At 43.1% G+C, this 21243-nt stretch overlaps 1 protein-coding gene across 3 annotated transcripts in view; it reads left to right on the top strand.

Moving 5' to 3' along the window:
- Window positions 1–21243, top strand: part of arih2 (ariadne homolog 2 (Drosophila)) — a 125589-nt gene that overhangs the window by 91355 nt on the left and 12991 nt on the right. For all 3 annotated transcript variants that reach the window (XM_068052114.1, XM_068052112.1, XM_068052113.1), the window contains 6 exons: window positions 1152–1269; window positions 6502–6552; window positions 6654–6675; window positions 14466–14617; window positions 15096–15239; window positions 20951–21019. In XM_068052114.1, coding sequence (XP_067908215.1) covers window positions 1152–1269; window positions 6502–6552; window positions 6654–6675; window positions 14466–14617; window positions 15096–15239; window positions 20951–21019 — 556 coding nt within the window. The remainder of the gene's footprint in view (window positions 1–1151; window positions 1270–6501; window positions 6553–6653; window positions 6676–14465; window positions 14618–15095; window positions 15240–20950; window positions 21020–21243) is intronic.

Below are 21243 nucleotides of genomic sequence, written 5' to 3'. Positions count from 1 at the left end.
ACTAATGCTTTGTCTTCCACCACACAATTACCACACTCTCTTTGCCTTTGCCCCATGATCTCCTTGTCAGTTAATCTCTCCGGCCCTCTGTACTATCACACACCTTTTCTTTTGTTCTCTTCCCCCCCCCCCCCCCCAACCCCTACTTTACTGCTTAAAACCTGTTACATTTCTAACCTTTGCCAGTTCTGATGAAAGGTCACAGACTTGAAACGTTAACACTGCTTCTCTCTCCACAGATGCTGCCAGTCCTGAGTGTTTCCAGCACTTTCTGTTTTTATTTCAGATTTTCAGCATCTGCAGTATTTTGCTTTTATTATTGATAGATTTTTGTTGATGAAAGATATTAAGGGTTATGAAGTTAGCGAATGGTGAGCAAAATAGGCTTGAGGGATTGAATGGCCTATTCCTATACACTAAAAGTTGTTAAAATATTGCCTGTGTGCGTTATTGCTTATAGTGCTACAGCTACTTCAATTTTGGTTACTACCTGTGCAGGTTTGGTCTGGACAGCCTGACTTTTGACTTTGCGATCCAGAAATATAGAAGATGCAAACATAGCAAAAGAAGCCTATTTGTTTTAAAATGTCAACTTTTTGCATTTACTTCTACATCTCATGCCATGAAGGTCACTATTGAAGTTTTCAGCAATGCAAATTTCAGAATTGAGCCATGGTTATTCTCCCCAGGATTATGGAATAGGCAACACTAATACCAGCCTTATTCCAACATTAAAACTTTGCAATGAGCAGAAACATTGGAATTCAGATGATCCGACTCTGAAATTGATAGAAGTATTTCAGTACAGCCGAGCAGTGGTGTGAGTTGACAAAAGGGTGTTGGGCATCGGATGTCAGAACTTGTGCCCTCGTTTGAATGGTGCAATAGAATATTTACTTTTTTCTGAATCATCTGGATAAGTAGATGGGACCTTGGCTTAACATTGCATCCGAAGAACACCACCCCAACAGTAATGTGGTCTGTCTATACTGCATGCAAGTCTCAGCATCACTTATGTACGCAGTTCCTGAATCATATCCTCTGAAGAAGACAATATTGGAAATGTCTCCATTTTAACTGTAGTTGCTATCCAAATAAATCTGGAAGCAATGTTATTACTTGAATCCTAACCAACATTTCTTGTCTTGCAGCTTCAAGTGCCGCCAGATGTACCATGCTCCCACTGACTGTACCACTATTAAAAAATGGCTCACTAAATGCGCTGATGACTCGGAGACTGCAAATTACATCAGTGCACATACAAAAGATGTAAGGAGGTACCAATATAGTGCAGTCAAGTAATGGCTGTGGCACTAGTCTAATGACCCAAAGATGATATTTATTTTATTCATTCTCAGGGTTTGGCATGGCTGGCAATTATTCTTAGTTGCCTTGAGAAGTTGGGCCTCCCTCTTGAAACACAGCACTTTGATACAACTGTGTGGCTTGCTAACCCAGAGCGCAGGGAAGAGTTAACCTTATTTTTGTGGGACCAGAGTAACATAAAGGTCAGGGTTCCTTCCCTGAACAACATTTATGATAATCCAACAGCATCGTGGTCACTTTTACTGATACCAGCTTTTTATTTCCATATTTTTAAAACTGAATGCGAATCCTCAAACTGAAATCACATTCTCTGAATTTAGTCCAGACTTCTGGGTTACTAACCCAGGAACATAACCACTACAGTACCGTAACCAGTACCACAGCAAGTTATGAAATTGAATTCTGTTAATCTGGTCATCTGCGGGTGGCAACAGAGTAAGCAATCAGTTTTTAAAACCGATCTAATTTACTGAGATCCTTCAGCAAAAGGGAACCTGTCAGCCCTACCCAGTCTGACTTGACTCCATTTCCCCCACCATGTGCTTGAGTCTTAAAATGCCCTCTGAAGTGGCCTAGCAATTTCTGAAACAGTCACAATGAAAAAAAAAACCATTACTTCTTTCTCGAGACAAAAGATGGGCAGTAAATGTGGCCCTGCTCACGTCTTCCTGCATCCAGAGAACAAATGCGAGCCAGGTCATGGATGTCAGTAGAATTTTTAATGCGGAACATCATAACCTGATCCTGTTCAAAACCCATGTGCACACATACTTGGTTTCCAACCAGTTACTTATGAGCAAGAACATTGGATGGCTGTTTTGTTTATTTCATTTTCATATCTGGTTAGTATCTGATTGTTAGGAGTTCCAGCATTGAGTGTGTGAATTACTTGTCCAATGAGGGGAGGGGTTTGGTAATAGAATTTTTTAAATTGGGGGCTATCTGGAGTAGCTTTATTAACACTTGCTTCTGTTTTATTATTCTCCTGCTCACATTCTGAGTTCAAGTGCCAGGCCACCATATTTTGTCCAAGTTCTTTTTAGGGTACCTTAACAGATAATCATATGAAAGGGTATCTCACTACATTAGGAAGTTTGCTACTTGTTTTCTGCTGAAGTCTCAACATAGCATAGCTTCAGTGGGCTCAAGTTAACCAAGCTTGAGGTTAGTTGCAGTCTGTTTCCATAATTGTAGATACATTTAATAAGGACCGTAATATATTTTTGTTCCTGAAACTGAGTCAAACCTTTAATTCTGTTAAAAAAAAAAAAAAAATCTTCCCTCCCCTAATGTACATTGCCTAATGAGGAGGTCATCCACAGTCTGCCCTTCATTGTTGCTTTTGGCGGGAGTGGGGGGCGGTTGGTGTGGGGTCCTTTCTCTCGCCCATACTACTTCCTTCAAGGTAAATGTCAATTCTTCTTTTGGTCCTTTTTCCTTGAAGAAATGGGGAATTTTCTGCATGGATCTTTACGGAGATAAATCTCTTACTCCTCTCCATGATGCAGTACTTTTTGGTAATTCAAACTGCTAACACACTGGCCACAATTGTAGTTTTCAGCTGGAAGTTATTTTCTTGTGTAAGCTGAGCTGTTCTGACTTTGTGAATTTGGCCATGGTATATTCTTAAACTTTAATTCCTTGGGATTCTGGCAGCAATTTCTTGCTGCTTTCACCAGAATGTTTACTGCAATACATCCAGTACCTGGAATAAATTAAGTGCAATAGTCGTTGCTCCACCACTGGCACAGTGTAGCCACAGTACATATTATCTACAGGATGCACTTCAACAGCTCACCAAGCTCAATTTGCAGTACCTCCTGGCTACTTTAACTGTACTACCAAGAAGGATAAGAGCAGTGCTGTTGTGGGAACACCATCTTCTCCAAACTCTCTTCATCCTGGCTGGGTCATATATTGATGCTCCTTTATCATCGTGGTGTAAAATTACTACAGTTTTCTACTCAACGTCCATCATGGGAACATCATCGTCTCAAGGACAGCAGTGGTTCAAGAATGCAGCCCACCACCATCACTGGGAATGGTACCACAGTGGTTATGTTACTGGACCAGTAAGCCAGAGGCTACACAAATGATCTGGAGACATGAGTTCAAATCCCATCATGGTAGCTGGAGATTTTAAATTCAGCCCTAAGATAAAAGAGTTTCTCAGGGCAACGTCCTAGGTCCAACCATCTTCTGCAGCTTCATTAGTGATCTGCCCTCCATCATAATGTTAGAAGTGGGGATGTTTGCTGATTGTATAGTGTTCAGTCCTGTTCGCAACTACTGAGATACTGAAGCAGTCTGTTTCCACATGCAGCAAGACCTGAACAACATTCAGGCTTGGACTGATTAATGGCAAATTTGTGCCACCCATGTGCCAGGCAATCACCACCTCCAACAAGAGATAATCTAATCATCTCCCCTTGACATTCAATGGCATTACCATTGCTGAATCCCACATCAGCAACATCTTGGAGGTTGCCATTTTTTCTTTATTCATTCATGGGATGTGAGCTTCCCTAGCACTGTCGGCATTTGTTGCCAATCCCTAATTGCCCTTGAGAAGGTGGTGAGCTGCTTCCTTGGACTGCTGCAGTCCATGTGGTTTAGGAACACCCACAGTGCTGTTAGATTTTAACCCAGCGACAATGAAGGAACGATGATGTTCCAAGATGTTCCAAGTCAGAATGGTGTGTGGCTTTGTGGGGAATGTACGGGAGATATTCCCATGCAACTGCTGCCCCTGTTTTCCTAGGTGGTAGAGGTCACAGATTTGAAAGGTATTGTCGAAGTAGGCTTGGCGAGTTGCTGCAGTGCATCTTGTAGATAGTACAGTCCGTGGCCGCATGCAGCAAGACCTGGACAACATTCAGGCTTGGGTTGATGAGGAGCAAGTAACTTTAGAACCACACAAGTGCCAGGCAATGACCATCTCCAACAAGACAGAATCTAACTTTTCTCCCCTTTATGTTAAATGGCACTACCATTGCTGAATCCCTCACCAAAGACATTCTGGTGTCACCATTGACCAGAAACTTAACAGGAACAGCCACATAAATACTGTGGCTACAAGAGCAGGTCAGATGTTGGGAATATTCTGCAGCGAATAATTCACCACCTGACTCCCCAAAGTTTGTCCACCATCTACAAGGCACAAGTCAGGAGTATGATTGAATACTTCCAACTTGTCTGGTTGAGTGCAGCTCCAACAATACTCAAGCAGCTCGATACCATCCAGGACAAAGCAACCCACTTGATTGACACTCCCCATCCACCACCTTAAGCATTCCCTCTCTCCGCCACCAGTGCACAGTGGCAGTAGTGCATTCCATCTACAAGATGCACTGCAGCAACTTGCCAAGATTTCTTGGACAGCATCTTCCAAAGCGGCGTCCTGTAACACCTAGAAGAACAAGGGCAGCAGGTGCATGAGAATGCCACCATCTCCAAATTCTCCTCCAAGTCCCACATCATCCTGACTTGGAAATATTCTTTCATAGTTGCTGGGTCAAAATCTGGAACTGCCTACCTACCAGCACTGTGGGTGCACCTATATCACATGGACTGCAGTTGTTCAAGAAAGTGGCTCACCACCACCTTCTCAAGGGCATTTAGGGATGGGCAATAAATGCTGGCCTAGCCAGTGACGCTCACATCCTATGAAGAATTTTATTTTCAAAAAAGGTTCTCATGGAGCTCAGAAATCCACTGTAACATCGTTCTGATCATAACAAAGATTTATGCCCAAACTGGGGTAGGGATCAAAGCTGTATACTCAGCTGGTATACAGTTATACAAATATATAACTATGTAAATAAGCATTTAGGGCAATAATCAGCCTGAAAAGCATTTTTGCTAAGTGTTTTGTTAGGTCAGTGTTCTTTGACACTCCTTTTATTTGCCTGATATTAGATTTTATTTGTATAGTTAGACTACAGTAGCATTAGACGATGCTTCAGAACTAACTCATTCGCGAGGAAGTGCTTTGGGATCTTCTGAGAAAAGGCACCGTATAAATACAAGTTCTTTTGTACCAATTTCCTTGGAGTTTTCTTAGGGCTGCACGTTTTTGGGATCATATTTTTTTCCATTTATGCTTTGTGTACAATGAATACCTGTGACACATGCACAACTTTCAGTTACTGTATAGGAAACATATGTGTAAGATACATTTTTTTCTGAAAGATCACAGACCTGAAACGTTAACTCTGCTTCTCTCTCCACAGATGCTGCCAGACCTGCTGAGTATTTCCAGCACTTCCTGTTTTTATTTCAGATTTCCAGCATCTGCAGTATTTTGCTTTTATACATTTTTTTTCCTTCTGATTTCCACCAAAACATTTTTGTACCCACCTTTTATTTGGAAATGTCCAAAATAAAAGTTCTGATGAAATTTTTAAAAAAAAATTTCTATTCACCACCCTTCAGCATCCCCCCACTGTGGACATACCAAGCTTACATTGCCGAAAGTGGGCCAGCATAATAAAAAACAAACTAACATTTGTTTAGCGCGGTTCAGAACGTCAGGACGACCTAAAGCACAGCTAACGAAGTACTTTTTGAAGTGTAGTCGCTGTTTAGGAAACACAGCAGGCTCCCACAAGTAAGCATGAGATAATGACCAGGTAATCTGCTTTAGTTGGTTGAGGGATAAATATTGGCCAGGGCACTGGGGAGAGCTCCCCTGCACCTCTTAAAAAAAAATAATACCTGGCGTAAAAGATGAACAGCAGGGAGAGACTTCAGGAGATGAGAAGAAATTGAAAAAATATTTGAAACTCTATTCCCCTGTAATTCGTGGCATATTATGTCAAACGGCACTAAATTTAACCATCAATTTACCCACAACAGATTAGCGAATGAAGCTTTGCAACAAATGTTAAGGGTTAATCACTGGTGCGTCTGAAATAAGATGAAACATCTGTGTTAGTGGTGTCTAGTTAATCTATTAATTGGATCGCTTGCAGTTCTCTGATGTTGGTATTCACAAGTTAAGTTCAATTATCAAAAGAATCAACAAATGGAAAATCAAACTGTAAGAATGCTATAGATCTGTCGCACTTTGTGATGCTTCTGTTATAAGTGCTGCTGATGGTAAAGTTATTTAGTGCATTAACCTATTTTCTCTGGAGGTACCTACTCTAATTGTTTATTTTTTTAATTTTCCAGTGTCCTAAGTGCAATATTTGCATTGAGAAAAATGGAGGATGCAATCACATGGTGAGAGAATGATGCATAATTCATTGCATTTTCATAGACTTTTCATTGTGCTGATTGCCCTGTTTTGTTACTGATCATCTATTTCTGTTACTCTGTTTCAGCAATGCTCAAAATGCAAGCATGGTGAGTAGAGAAAAATGTAAATAAAGATGCAGTTTTACACACTCGAAGTGCATATTTGGAAAGTGCACCCATCATTCAGTAATTTTTCACGGATGATAAGCATGGGCTGAGAGTGCGCAATTTCTTAATGTGCCTTTTTGTTTGTTCAGGGGATATGGGCATCGCTGGCTAGGCCAGTATTTTATTGCTGATTCCTAATTGCCCTTGAGAAGGTGGTGGTGAGCCTGCTCCTTAAACCGCTACAGTTCTTGGGATGTAGGTACACCAACGATGTTGTTAGGAAGGGAGTTCCAAGATTTTGACCCAGCGACAGTGAAGGAATAGTGATATGGTTCCAAGTCAGGGTGGTGTGTGGCTCGGAGAGGAACTTGCAGGTGGTGAGGTCCCCGTGTATTTGCTGCCCTTGTCCTTTTAGGTGGTAGAGGTTGGGTTTGGAAGGTTGTGTTGAACGAGTCTTGATGAGCTGCTGCAGTGCATCGGTAATGGAGGGAATGAATGTTGAACGTGGTAGATGGGATGCCAGTTAAGCGGGCTTTGTCCTAGATGGTGTCAGTCTTCTTGAGTGTTGTTGGAGCTGCACCCATCCAGGCAAGCGGAGAGTATTCCATCACACTCCTTCCTGATTTGTAACTTGTAGATGGTGGACAGGCACTGGGGAGACAGGAGGTGAGTTACTTGCCGCAGAATTCCCAGCCTCTGACCTGCTCTTGTAGCCACAGTGTTTATGTAGCTGGTCCAGTTCAGTTTCTGGTCAGTGGTGACCCCCAGGATGTTGATCCTGGGGGATTCAGTGATGGTAACGCCATTGAACTTCAAGGGACATGGTTAGATTCTCTCTTGTTGGAGATGGTCATTTGCCTGGCACTTATGTGGCGCGAATGTTACTTGTCACTTATCAGCCCAAGCCTGGATGTTGTCCAGGTCCTGCTGCATATAGACATGGGCTGCTTCAGTATCTGAGGAGTTGCAAATGTTCCTGAACATTGCAGTCATCGAACATCTCCACTTCTGACCTTATGATGGAGGGAAGGTCATTGATGAAGCAGCTGAAGATGGTTGGATCTAGGACACTACCCCGAGGAACTCGTGCAGCGATGTCCTGGGACCGAGATGATTGACCTCCAACAACCACAGACATCTTCCTTTGTGCTAGGTATGACTCCATGCAGTGGAGAGTTTTCCCCTTGGTTCCCATTGACTCCAGTTTTGCTAGAGCTCCTTGATGACATACTCTGTCAGATGTTGCCTTGATGTCAAGGGCAGTCACTCTCCCCTCGCCTCTGAAGTTCAGCTCTTTTATCCATGTTTGGACCAAGGCTGTAACGAGGTCAGGAACTGAGAGGTCCTGGCAGAAACTAAACTGAGTGTCAGTGAGCAGGTTATTGCTGAGCAAGTGCCGCTTGATAGCATAGTCGAAGGCGCCTTCCATTGCTTTGCTGATGATCAGGAGTAAACTGATGGGGTGATAATTGGCCCAATTGATTTGTCCAGCTTCTTGTGGACATGACATACCTGGGCAAGTTTCCACATTGCCAGGTAGATGCCAGTGTTGTAGCTGTACTGGAACAACTTGGCTAGGGGTGTGGCTAGTTCTGAAGCACATGGCTTCAGTACTATTGCCGGAATGCTGTCAGGGCCCGTAGCCTTTGCAGTTTCCAGAGCTGTCAGCTGTCACATGGAGTGAATCAGATTGGTTGAAGACTGGCATTTGTGATGTTGGGGACTTCGGGAGGAGGCTGAGATGGTTCATCTACTCGGCATTTCTGGCTGTAGATTGTTGCAAATGCAGAGACTGTCCATGGTAAACTGGGTAGATCTGTTAATATTGACTGGAAATACGATAGTTCGAGTACTTTAGATGGGTCTGTTTTTGTCCAGTGTGTGCAGGAGGGTTTTCTGACACAGTATGTAGACAGGCCAACCAGGGGCGATGCCACATTGGATTTGGTACTGGGTAATGAACCCGGCCAGGTGTTAGATTTAGAAGTTGGTGAGCACTTTGGTGATAGTGATCACAATTCGGTTAGGTTTACCTTAGCGATGGGCAGGGACAGGCATATACAGCAGGGTAAGAATTATAGCTGGGGGAAAGGAAATTATGATGCGATTAGGCAAGATTTAGGATGCGTAGGATGGGGAAGGAAACTGCAGGGGATGGGCACAATCGAAATGTGGAGCTTATTCAAGGAGCAGCTACTGCGTGTCCTTGATAAGTATGTACCTGTCAGGCAGGGAGGAAGTTGTCGAGCGAGGGAGCCGTGGTTTACTAAAGAAGTTGAAGCGCTTGTCAAGAGGAAGAAGAAGGCTTATGTTAGGATGAGACGTGAAGGCTCAGTTAGGGCGCTTGAGAGTTACAAGCTAGCCAGGAAGGATCTAAAGAGAGAGATAAGAGCAAGGAGAGGACACGAGAAGTCATTGGCGGATAGGATCAAAGAAAACCCTAGGGCTTTCTATAGGTATATCAGGAATAAAAGAATGACTAGAGATAGGTTAGGGCCAATCAAGGATAGTAGTGGGAAGTTGTGTGTGGAATCGGAGGAGATAGGGGAAGTGTTAAATGAATATTTTTCGTCAGTATTTACAGTGGAGAAAGAAAATGTTGTCGAGGAGAATACTGAGATACAGACTACTAGGCTAGATGGGATTGAGGTTCACAAGGAGAAGGTGTTAGCAATTTTGGAAAGTGTGAAAATAGATAAGTCCCCTGGGCCAGATGGGATTTATCCTAGGATTCTCTGGGAAGCCAGGGAGGAGATTGCAGAGCCTTTGTCCTTGATCTTTATGTCGTCATTGTCGACAGGAATAGTGCCGGAAGACTGGAGGATAGCAAATGTTGTCCCCTTGTTCAAGAAGGGGAGTAGAGACAGCCCTGGTAATTATAGACCTGTGAGCCTTACTTCGGTTGTGGGTAAAATGTTGGAAAAGGTTATAAGAGATAGGATTTATAATCATCTTGAAAAGAATAAGTTCATTAGCGATAGTCAGCACGGTTTTGTGAAGGGTAGGTCGTGCCTCACAAACCTTATTGAGTTTTTTGACAAGGTGACCAAACAGGTGGATGAGGGTAAAGCCGTGGATGTGGTGTATATGGATTTCAGTAAGGCGTTTGATAAGGTTCCCCACGGTAGGCTATTGCAGAAAATACAGAAGTGTGGGATTGAAGGTGAATTAGTGCTTTGGATCAGAAATTGGCTAGCTGAAAGAAGACAGAGGGTGGTGGTTGATGGTAAATGTTCATCCTGGAGTATAGTTACTAGTGGTGTACCGCAAGGATCTGTTTTGGGGCCACTGCTATTTGTCATTTTTATAAATGACCTGGATGAGGGTGTAGAAGGGTGGGTTAGTAAATTTGCGGATGACATGAAGGTCGGTGGAGTTGTGGATAGTGCCGAAGGATGTTGTAAGTTACAGAGGGACATAGATAGGCTGCAGAGCTGGGCTGAGAGATGGCAAATGGAGTTTAATGCGGAAAAGTGTGAGGTGATTCACTTCGGAAGGAGTAACAGGATTGCAGAATACTGGGCTAATGGGAAGATTCTTGGTAGTGTAGATGAGCAGAGAGCTCTTGGTGTCCAGGTACATAAATCCCTGAAAGTTGCCACCCAGGTTAATAGAGCTGTTAAGAAGGCATATGGTGTGTTAGCTTTTATTAGTAGGGGGATCGAGTTTAGGAGCCACGAGGTCATGCTGCAGCTGTACAGAACTCTGGTGCGGCCGCACCTGGAGTATTGCGTGCAGTTCTGGTCACCGCATTATAGGAAGGATGTGGAAGCTTTGGAAAAGGTGCAGAGGAGATTTACTAGGATGTTGCCTGGAATGGAGGGAAGGTCTTACGAGGAAAGGCTGAGGGACTTGAGGTTGTTTTCGTTAGAGAGAAGGAGGAGAAGAGGTGACTTAATAGAGACATATAAGATAATCAGAGGGTTGGACAGGGTGGATAGTGAGAGCCTTTTTCCTCGGATGGTGATGGCAAACACGAGGGGACATAGCTTTAAGTTGAGGGGTGATAGATATAGGACAGATGTCAGAGGTAGTTTCTTTACACAGAGAGTAGTAGGGGCGTGGAACGCCCTGCCTGCAACAGTAGTAGACTCGCCAACTTTAAGGGCATTTAAGTGGTCATTGGATAGACATATGGATGAAAATGGAATAGTGTAGGTCAATTGGTTTCACAGGTCGGCGCAACATCGAGGGCTGAAGGGCCTGTACTGCGCTGTAAAAAAAAAAAATAGTAAGTCATATATCCAAATTTGCTGATGATACAAAGTTAGGCAGCATTGTAGACAGTCTATATGATAGCATAAAATTGCAAAGAGATATTGACAGACCAGGTGAGTGGGCAAAACTGTGGCAGATGGATTTCAATGTGGGCAAGTGTGAGATTATCCATTTTGGACCAAAAAAGGAAAGAGCAGGGTTCTTTCTAATTGGGAAGCGGTTAATACAGTGGCTTTCCAAAGAGACTTGGGGGTTCTGTTGCATAGATCTTTAAAATGCCACAAGCAAGTGCAGAAACTAATCAAAAAGGCTAATGGAATGTTAGCCTTTATATCTAGAGGATTGGAGTATAAAGACAGAGGTTATGCTGCAGCTGTACAAAACCCTTGTTGGACCCCACTTGGAGTATTGTGAGCAGGTCTGGGCACCACACCTTAGGAAGGATAGATTGGCCTTGGAGGGAGTGCAACGTAGGTTTTCAAGAATGATACCTGGACTACAGGGGCTAAGTTACGAGGAGAGATTACCCAAATTAGGCCTGTTTTGCTAGAATTTAGAAGGTTAAGGGGTGATCTGATTGACGTCTTCAAGATATTAACAGGAAATGACAGGCTAGATAAAGATAAACTATTTCCACTGGTTGGAGATTCTAAAACTAGGGGGCATAGTCTAAAAATTAGGGCCAGACCGTTCAGGAGAGATGTTAGGAAACACTTCAAGCAAAGGGTGGTAGAGGTTTGGAACACTCTCCCACAAACAGCAGTTGAAGCGAGAACAGTTGTTAGTTTTAAATCTGAGATAGATAGATAGATTTTTGTTAAGCAAAGATATTAAGGGATATGGGCCAAAGGCAAGTATATGGAGTTAGGCCGCGGATCAGCCATGATCTCATTGAATGGCGGGACAGGCTCGAGGGGCTGAATGGCCTACTCCTGTTCCTATGTTCCTAACTCTTTTGCACTGATGTGCTGGGCTTCCCTATCGTTGAGGATGGGGATATTTGTGGAGCTGTCTCCTCCAGTCAGTTGTTTAATGGTCCACCACCATTCATGACTGGACGTGGCAGGACTGCAGAGCTTTGATCTGTCCGTTGGTTGTGGGATCGCTTAGCCCTGTGTATTGAATGCTGCTTTTGTTGTTTGGATGCAAGTAATCTTGTGTTGTAGCTTCACTAGGCTGACACCTCATTTTTAGGTATGCCTGGTGCTGCTCCTTACATGCCCTCCTGCACTCGTCATTGAACCAGGATTGGTCCCTCGGCATGATGGTAATGGTAGGGTGGGGGATATGCCAGGCCATGAGGTTACAGATTGTGGTTGATTGCAGTTCTGTTGCTGCTGATGGCCCACAGCGCCTCATGGATGCCCATTGTTGAGTTACTAGATCTGTTCGAAATCTATCCCATTTAACACTGGTAGTGGGCACCCTCTATGTGATGATGGGACTTTGTCTCCACAAGGACTGTGCGTTGGTCACTCATACCAATACTTTCATGGACAGATGCATCTGTGACAGGTAGATTGGTAAGGACGAGGTCAAGTAGGTTTTTCCTTCTTGTTGGTTGCTTCACCACCTGCTGCAGACCCAGTCTAGCAGCTATGTCCTCTAGGATTCGGCCAGCTCGGTCAGTGTGGTGCTACAGAGCCACTCTTGTTGTTGTACATTGGAGTCCCCCACCCAGAGTATATTTTGTGCTCTTGCCACCCTCAGTGCTTCTTCCAGTTGGTTTCAACATGGTGAAGCACTGATTCATCAGCCGAGGAGGGGTGGGAGGTGGTGATCAGTAGGATGTTTGTTGCCCATGTTTGACCTGATGCCATGAGATGTCATGGGGTCTGGAGTCAATATTGAGGACTCCCAGGGCAACTCCCTCCCAACTGTATACCACTGTGCCCCCACCTCCGGTGTGTCTGTTCTGCCGGTGGTACAGGACATACCCGGGGATGGTGATGGCAGTGTCTGGGACATTGTCTGTAAGGTATGATACCGTGAGTATGACTATGTCAGGCTGTTGCTTGACTCGTCTATGGGATAGCTCTCCCAATTTTGGCACACGCCCCCAGATATTAGGAAGGAGGACTTTGCAGGGTCGACAGGGCAGGGTTTGTCGTTGTCATTTCCGATGTCTAGGTCGATGCCGGTGGTCCGTCCAGTTTCTCCGCCTTGGGAGTGCAGAAGCAGAAATCATACTCTTTAATATCTACAACATGCATCTGTCATGTGAAAAAGGTAATTTTTGTCAACTGATGCCTCAGTGCAATACTAAGGGAGTGATGAATTATCGGAGTTGCTGTTTTTCGAATAAGTGAGTACACGACATCACGTGGCATTACTCGAAGAGCAGGTAGGTTCTGGCATCCTGATCAATATTCATTCCTGAGCATGTACCAAAGGGCATTTAAAAAAAAATTTGTTTCTTGGGATGTGGGCGCCACTGGCAAGACCAGCATTTGTTGCCCATCCCTAATTGCCCCTGAGAACGTGATGGTGAGCTGCCTCCTTGAACCTCTGCAGTCCATCTGGTGCTGGTACACCCAATGATGCAAACGTAGTTTATTGAATTTAACATTGATGCAATCTGTAGTTCATATGTTCCCTTGATTCTTTTTGTGTTTCAACATTCTCGCTACATAATTTTTTAGACATGGTGGAAAAATATAATGTGCGTTTTTGAAAGTTTTATTTTGGAACTGTAATACTTGAAGGGTTAATCAAAGGAGAAAAAATAGCACAGGTAGGATGGACCAAGAACTGCTGCTGTAAAACTTACCCTGTTTATATTGTGCTACTTTGAAAGTGGTGTGAATGAAGGTCTTGGAATTGCAACATCAGGTTGCATTTATGTAGCATTGTTAATGTTAAGAAACTGTCTCAAGGTGACTTAGGCTGTGGATACAAGCATATGGACGCTGAACATGTTGATCTGAGATTCACGACTCTACAATTAAATGGACTAATTTTGTGAATTTGCCCTGTACATAGGAAATCAAGACCGTGTCGTCTCTTCAGGTGATAGGGTTAAGAGGCTCGGGGATAATTAGGCTGGGGCTTGCTTCTGTAGTTCAGTCCCCCTGTTAAAGTCACCCATTGCCTTTGTCCACATTTATAATGGAGGCTAACAATGTCAACTGGTCACCCTGTAATTACACCCTATCGACAGTGAATGGTTCATTGGCTGTTTCCATTTTAAATGTGGACATAGGAGCTTAGACTGGATGAAATTGACATGGTGTGTAAAATGTTGACAGTAGTGTGTTTGTAGAGAGAAGATTTTTTTTCTCCTTGCCTACTTAACAGGGAGAAGGATTATTGTAGTGTCCTCACCTCTGCCCTGGCTAATGTTAATTCACCTAGGATTTCCCATTCTGCATGTTCTTTACTAGGTAGTACATTTAGCAATTGGACCAGATAGTGGTTTTTGGGATATCCTTTCGAGTTGAATCTTTGTGTTGAATTTTAAGTAATAATTCTAAGGAAGGAAAATATAATTCAAAGCTAGCCACTTGATTCTGTAATATTGAAATTTACCAAGCCAAGCTCTCCATTTTAAAATAGTGTTATTTTTGGTTCAGATTTCTGCTGGATGTGCCTGGGGGATTGGAAGACCCATGGCAGCGAGTACTATGAGTGCAGTCGGTACAAGGAGAATCCCGACATTGTGAACCAGAGCCAGCAGGCTCAGGCCAGGGAAGCCTTGAAGAAATACTTATTCTACTTTGAAAGGGTAAGAGTTGTGTTGATGTTAGAAACTACAATGGTTCTTTCCACCTTCTCTCCTGAAACTGCTGACTCTTGCTGGCTAAGGTCCCATGGGCGCCAGCAGCCGCCATTGGCCTTTGCTCACATGTAGCATCAGCTCGAGAGTGTTGGCTGTTTAACTTGGGGAGCCTCGCAGCCATGCCTGCTTCAGTTCTTTCCGCGTTTATCCTCCCCCGCTCACCTCTGCTTAGTCTTTGACATTATAAAGCATTGGACTCATATTTTAGAGGTAGGAGTTTGAATCTCAATTCCACAGAAGAGGTAGTGTTCAGTATCGAATTTCCTCATTTTTGTCAGTCATTTCTGGAAGGAAGGAATAATAATTCAGTGATAATGTTCAGGGTCCCTCTACTGTAGTGAAATTTTTTTCACACCTCGGGAGTTGGCATTTTAGAAGGTATAAATGAGTTTTACCATTTTTAAAATCTCTCTTGTCTTTATAGTGGGAAAACCACAATAAGAGCCTGCAGCTAGAAGCACAGACGTACCAGAGGATCCAAGAGAAAATCCAGGAGCGAGTTATGAACAATCTGGGAACGTGGATCGATTGGCAGTATTTACAGAATGCTGCCAAGCTCCTTGCCAAGGTATTTAGTGCTTACTGAGTTGCCTGCTCACAGGCTAGGGCACATAACTAGTTCTGAGATAGGCTGAGTACAAAGTGGAGCTCCGAAGTGCCTATGAAAGTACAAATTAACCCTGAGTTAACGAGGTTGCTGCAGTTGTTTCCATGTGTTAATTAAATTCCCCACAACTTCAATTTTAAATTATGGTTTCTCCTTTTGAAATTGGAATTACAGATGCCTTTAATCCAGGTTCTCGCCATCTCTGTAACCTCCAGCCCTACAACCCTCAGATCTCTCTGCTCCTCCAATTCTGGTCTCTTGCACATCGCTCCACCATCGTTGGCTGTGCCTTCATCTAACCACGCCCATCGTCTGTCTATTGGTGTCATCTTCCAAAAGGTTGACTGCTGTGGATCTCCACCTTTTGTCTGTCCTGTGCTGTCCTTACACATTCTGCGTAGGTCAACTGCATCCAGTTCATTATATCCATCACCCATTTTCTCCTCTGCTTCCCCCTCTTACGTTTTCTGTCAATCTTTCCTTCCAGTGATTCTCTCTGTCTGCCTTATGCTCAATGAAGACCGGAATATTGTATCTTCCTCTCTTTGATGTTATGCGCAAATTTCCTCCTCCTGCTATTTACAGCGCTTCCTGTCTGTGTAGGATATGCGGAGCATCCTTCTATATGTCCATGTGTAGAATGCATTCAGCTTATCGATCGTCTCTTTGTTTGTTGTCCATGTCTCCGAGGCATATAACATAGATGACAATATGTAGCACCTCAGCATTCTTTTCCATTCTTCCTGACAAAGCTGGTCTTGGCTATCTCAGTTCTCCTTCAGATCCCTCAATCACATCTCCCATCATCTGTGATCGTCTGCCCAAGGTATGTGAATTTTTTCACTTGTTCCAGGACTTGTCCATTTATTTCAGTTTTCACTTCCAGGGTTGGGTATCTGCTTATCACCATTGTCTTTGTTTTCTTCACGTTCATTTTTAATCCATGTTGAGATGTCTATTGTAAATAGGAACAGGGAAGAAGGGGACTTGCTAGGAAGTAGGAATAGGGTGCAAGACAAGGGCAGCCCAAACTTGGAAGAAAGGCTACCATCTGATGATGCTGCTTCTCAAACCCAGACGAGAACTCTTGAAAATTGGAACTTGGAATATGAGGACACTCTACTGAGTGGTAAAATAGACAACTGCATGAAAGAGATGTTAAGACTCAACATCGATATGTTAGTATTGGTAGAAGTTAGCTAGACAGAATCTGGTAAAATAGACAAAGGAAAGCAGGTGATAATCTTCTCAAGTGGCAGTGAACATGAGAATGGAGTCAGAATAATGATGACAAAGAAGGTAACTAGGCCCTAAACTCTGGAATTCCTGCCCTAAGCCTTGCTTCTCTCTACTCCTCCTTTTTCAAATTGCTTCTTAAAACCTCCCTCTTTAACCAAGCTTTGGTCTAATATCACCTATTGTCGCTTGGTGTCAAATGTTGTTTGATAACACTCCTGTGATGTGCCTTGGGAATGTTTATTAAATTGAAGGCACTACATAGTGCATGTTGGTGTTCCCCTTTAATTCATGGTATAATGTGTAAATGCACTGCTCAGTCTGTATTCAATCATACACTGCAGGATTACCCCCATATTTATCCTTGATGTATGCTGAGTTGGCCTTGGCCAAGGATCCTTTTGGTTATCCTGTGATCTCTGCTGGAAGGTTCCTGTCTGTAGGCATCTGGTAACCACAGAATCAATAGCGAATACCAGATAATTAGATTGTGACCTTTAAACATTGTAGCTAATGAGATCTCAACTCCTTGTTTGGGCTGGATTGCCGCTCAGGTTTAAGGTGTGAAAGAAGATGCTTCTAATTACAGTGGAGTCTTGGTGTGCTAGGAATTGATCGCAAAAATAAGCAGAGATGACGAGGCATTTTTGCCTGTTTAGCTCATCCTTCTATGGAGATCTAGATCATTGTCTCCCTCCTCCGCCCATTGAAGCATATTTTGTGGTACTGCTCTCAGTTGGTCGGAGCGTGCCCTGTTTTACCAGGACAGGGGCATTATACCATGTAACAAGCGAATGTATTATTCTGCTACTTACGTAGTATTATATAGTAATAACAGGCTTTGAAATGGCTCCAAAAATATTTGGATTCGTCACGATGATTTCCTGACTGTTCATTACTATGAAATTATGGGGGGGCTAATTTCTACCTGGATGTCACGAGTTTGGTTTCTTACTGTATGTTAGTGTTCGAGTATGGCAAAGGTTGAAGGGTTCTTGCTAAATATATTATTACTTGTTGCTACAGTTGGTTGCATTGTGCTGTCCTTTCCTGGGCAGGGGTAATCATGCGCAATTCCTGCTTGCTTGTCCAGTAACCCCTAATTGTGGACAGATCAAGCCTGGCTGTAGTACCATGTGGTTGAATAGCTTGTTGATAAGTACTGTCCAGGCTGAAGAATAGCCATTTGGTCAATTAGAGGGCTGCCTCTACTTCTGGAATAGCTCTTAGTTTGTGTCAGCTGACTCCAGGAGAGGAGGCAGGAAAGATTGAGTTAGTGGGAGAGGGAAAACATTGGAGCACTTCTGTGAACCGGGGCTGTGCAACAAGGTAAAATGTTTTTCTAACGTTGGAGGGAAAATCTTTTTCTGATCACACTGACCGATATCCAGCAGCGTTCAAAAGAAATGCAGCCAGAACTGTTGTGCATTCTTGTCATAGGAGGTGGAAGGAGGCGAGGGAGCCATTGTATGTCATCTGTTCTGGTAAGACTGATGTAATTGTGGCTGGCTTGTCATCTTTAACTGTTAAAACCTCTCAAAATGACTTGGCAGTTTTGAATTTATGTTCATTGGCTAATGCTCCACAGTCAGTCATTTATTTTTAATGAGCGCATCCACAGATATCCAACTGGCTGCAATCTTACCCAGCTACCCATTGAAGCCACAATATCCCTCTAGTGGTAAGAATGAAATGTGACCAGTTGGATTTCTTCCAAGCCAAGGTTCCGAACATATTTATTTTTTGTCAGTCAGCAAACAGGAGTTTTAGTTTCCTGGTTGTTGCCATTTTATTTTTTTTATTTTTTATTTAGAGATACAGCACTGAAACAGGCCCTTCGGCCCACCGAGTCTGTGCCGACCATCAACCACCCATTTATATTAATCCTACACTAATTCCATATTCCTACCACATCCCCACCTGTCCCTATATTTCCCTACCACCTACCTATACTAGGGGCAATTTATAATGGCCAATTTACCTATCAACCTGCAAGTCTTTGGCATGTGGGAGGAAACCGGAGCACCCGGAGGAAACCCATGCAGACACAGGGAGAACTTGCAAACTCCACACAGGCAGTACCCAGAATTGAACCCGGGTCGCTGGAGCTGTGTGGCTGCGGTGCTAACCACTGTGCCACCCCATCGTGCTGCTCTCGGATCAGAGAGTTCCCTGGTTTACAAGGACAGGCACATTGTACCGTGTAACAAGTGAATGGATTATTCTGCTTAGCTGAAGCTGTCTGTAACCTGTATGTCCCTTTCAGGCTGCAGGTCTGATTACTGTTGTTGTGCATCTGGTGGTCAGTTACAGGCTGCATGGCCCTGTGCAGAGGCTGAAGTCAATTTGTGGTTATTTAAGGTTGCTGGAACAATTTCTCAATAGATTGGTGGGTGCTTATAAATTCTCAGCTAGACCATGAGGTCAGGAAAACGCAACGGAAAATGACTAGACTTCTGGCTGCCTTTTCCATTAATTTTTTTTTTTAAGTGACATTTGCATGTGCAGCATGCCTTAAAACAATGGAATTCCTACTCCTGGAAGTCAATCAGCTGTGCAAAGAATGGCAAAAAAAATTCTGTTGTGAATACAGCTTTTTTTTCCCATGTTTATTCTTCCTTGAGTTTTCCTGCACCATCCTGTCTGACTGGATGACCTGATTTTAAATTTCCAGAGTGTCTCTGAAGCAAGTTTCTGAGAGGTGTGTAACAAGAAACTTGGGAATTGAATCACCTTCCAGTCCACTGTCCTTGTGGCAAGTGTGTCTGGTTTCCCCTCCCATCCGGAGCTCAGCTTGTGGGTTAAATCCATGTCTGTCACTCATTGAAAGAGAACAATAGGGCTCAGTGAGGAGATTGATCTTAAAATAAGCACAGGCTAAACTTTTTGTCAGAGATTGAATTTGCTGTAACTGGGCTTGACCGTCATTGAATTGTACTGAGAGCACGCATTGCCTTCTACTACTGGAAATAATGAACTGTTGGTTAACCTGGCTAGCAACAGGTGCCATACATTTCCATCATGTCTGTCTCTGATATTTGGGATTTGTGCTTGCCATTGTTTTTATGATGTGTAAAAGTTAGAATGATGGATCAGTTGAAACAATAATGTTAATACTTGTATCAAAATTCTGAACAGGAGACCCTGTACATTGATCCGTGTAAACACATTGGAAACTCTGTAAAAATGTAGAATCATTCATGTGGTTTTGTTTTTTAGAGAAGCACTTGGTAGTTAACTATGAGATTTAGTAAAGCCTTTGTTGGCTTTATCCTTGAGTTTTCACATTAAGAGTGATCAACACTGAATTGCAGGTGGAGGGAAAAATACAAAAGTTTGAAGTATTTGCAGCGGAGAAACGGGCCATTCAGCTCAACGGGCTAAGTCAGTGTTTATGTTCCACAAAAGCCGCCTCCTGCTGCTCTTAGTCTAACCCCATGAATATATCCTTCTATTCCTTTCTTCCTCTTATGCTGATCTAACTTCTCCTTAAATGCATCTATTCTACTTTCTTAAGTTACTTGCTGTGGTAGAAAGTTCCACGTTCTAAACACTCTCTGGATAAAGAAGTTTCTCCTGAATTCCCTATTGGATTGATTAGTGACCATCTTGTATTTATGGCCCCTAGTCCTAGTGTCGCTGGCAAGTAAACTGTCTTCTCTGTCTACATAATCAAACCCTTTCACAATCTTAACTTCCACCTGGTCACCCATCAAGTCTCTCTTTCTCTAGATAAAAACCCCCAACGGTTCAGCTATTCAAGGAATATCTGGATGCTGTGATTTGGGGGGAAAAGACTGTCTCATCCTTTGGGATGGATGGACTAAACAATCTTCCCCATCTGTCTTTGCAAGATCATTGTGGCAGAAGACTACCATTCGGCCCATTTTATTACAACCATTCAGCAACAATCTTAGCAGCAAGTCTGTTTTTGAAACTCACCTTAAGGTGTTTTGTCCCCTGATTTGAACCACAATGTTCTTCCCATTTTTAATTACTGCTTGTGAAAGTCTAGCTGTTCCCACCAGCAGCCTCCTCATGCTGACACGTCTAGTTATGTGAGGCAAAGGTGTTGCAAATTGTCACCATGATAAGCTTTAACAAAAAAGGGAAATCAGTGTTACAGGGCTTTATTCACATGCATACTTGAGGATAATTCAGTGATAGCCATTTTCTGGGGCTGTTACTTCAACTTCAGCTTCAAATTGTGGCATTTTATAGCAAAGTAGGTGGCCCTCCTGCCTGTCACAATTGTATCAGCTCTTAGAGATATGTGTATGATAGTGGGAGAGAAATAAGTAACATTTTTTTATTTTTCTCCTCCATCATCACCCCCCCCCAAAAAAAAATGTAATTTTCTTAATAAACTCACTTTAAAACAACCTTTAAACATGCATCTTCTACAATAATTTTCATTTTTGTTTTCCTTCCTGCAGTGTCGTTACACTTTGCAGTATACATATCCGTATGCATACTACATGGAATCTGGGCCCAGGAAGAAATTGGTAAGAGCTTTGCGCGCACAGTTTGAATGGTGCTGTCTTCTATATTAATAACAAGATATTGTCCAAAATGTAATTTAACAGTTGAGTGCGGAGCATAGGTCCTTTGCAGTTTTGGATGCAACCCAAAAACACACTCAATGATTTGGTGCATCCTATTTGAATAAGGTATTTTTGTGATATAGGTTCCCTCCCTAACAGCACAGTGTATGTACCTACACCACGTG

The sequence above is a fragment of the Heterodontus francisci genome, chromosome 19 (assembly GCF_036365525.1).
Source record: "Heterodontus francisci isolate sHetFra1 chromosome 19, sHetFra1.hap1, whole genome shotgun sequence".
Lineage (NCBI taxonomy): Eukaryota > Metazoa > Chordata > Chondrichthyes > Heterodontiformes > Heterodontidae > Heterodontus > Heterodontus francisci.
This window is presented reverse-complemented; position numbering and strand designations above follow the sequence as displayed.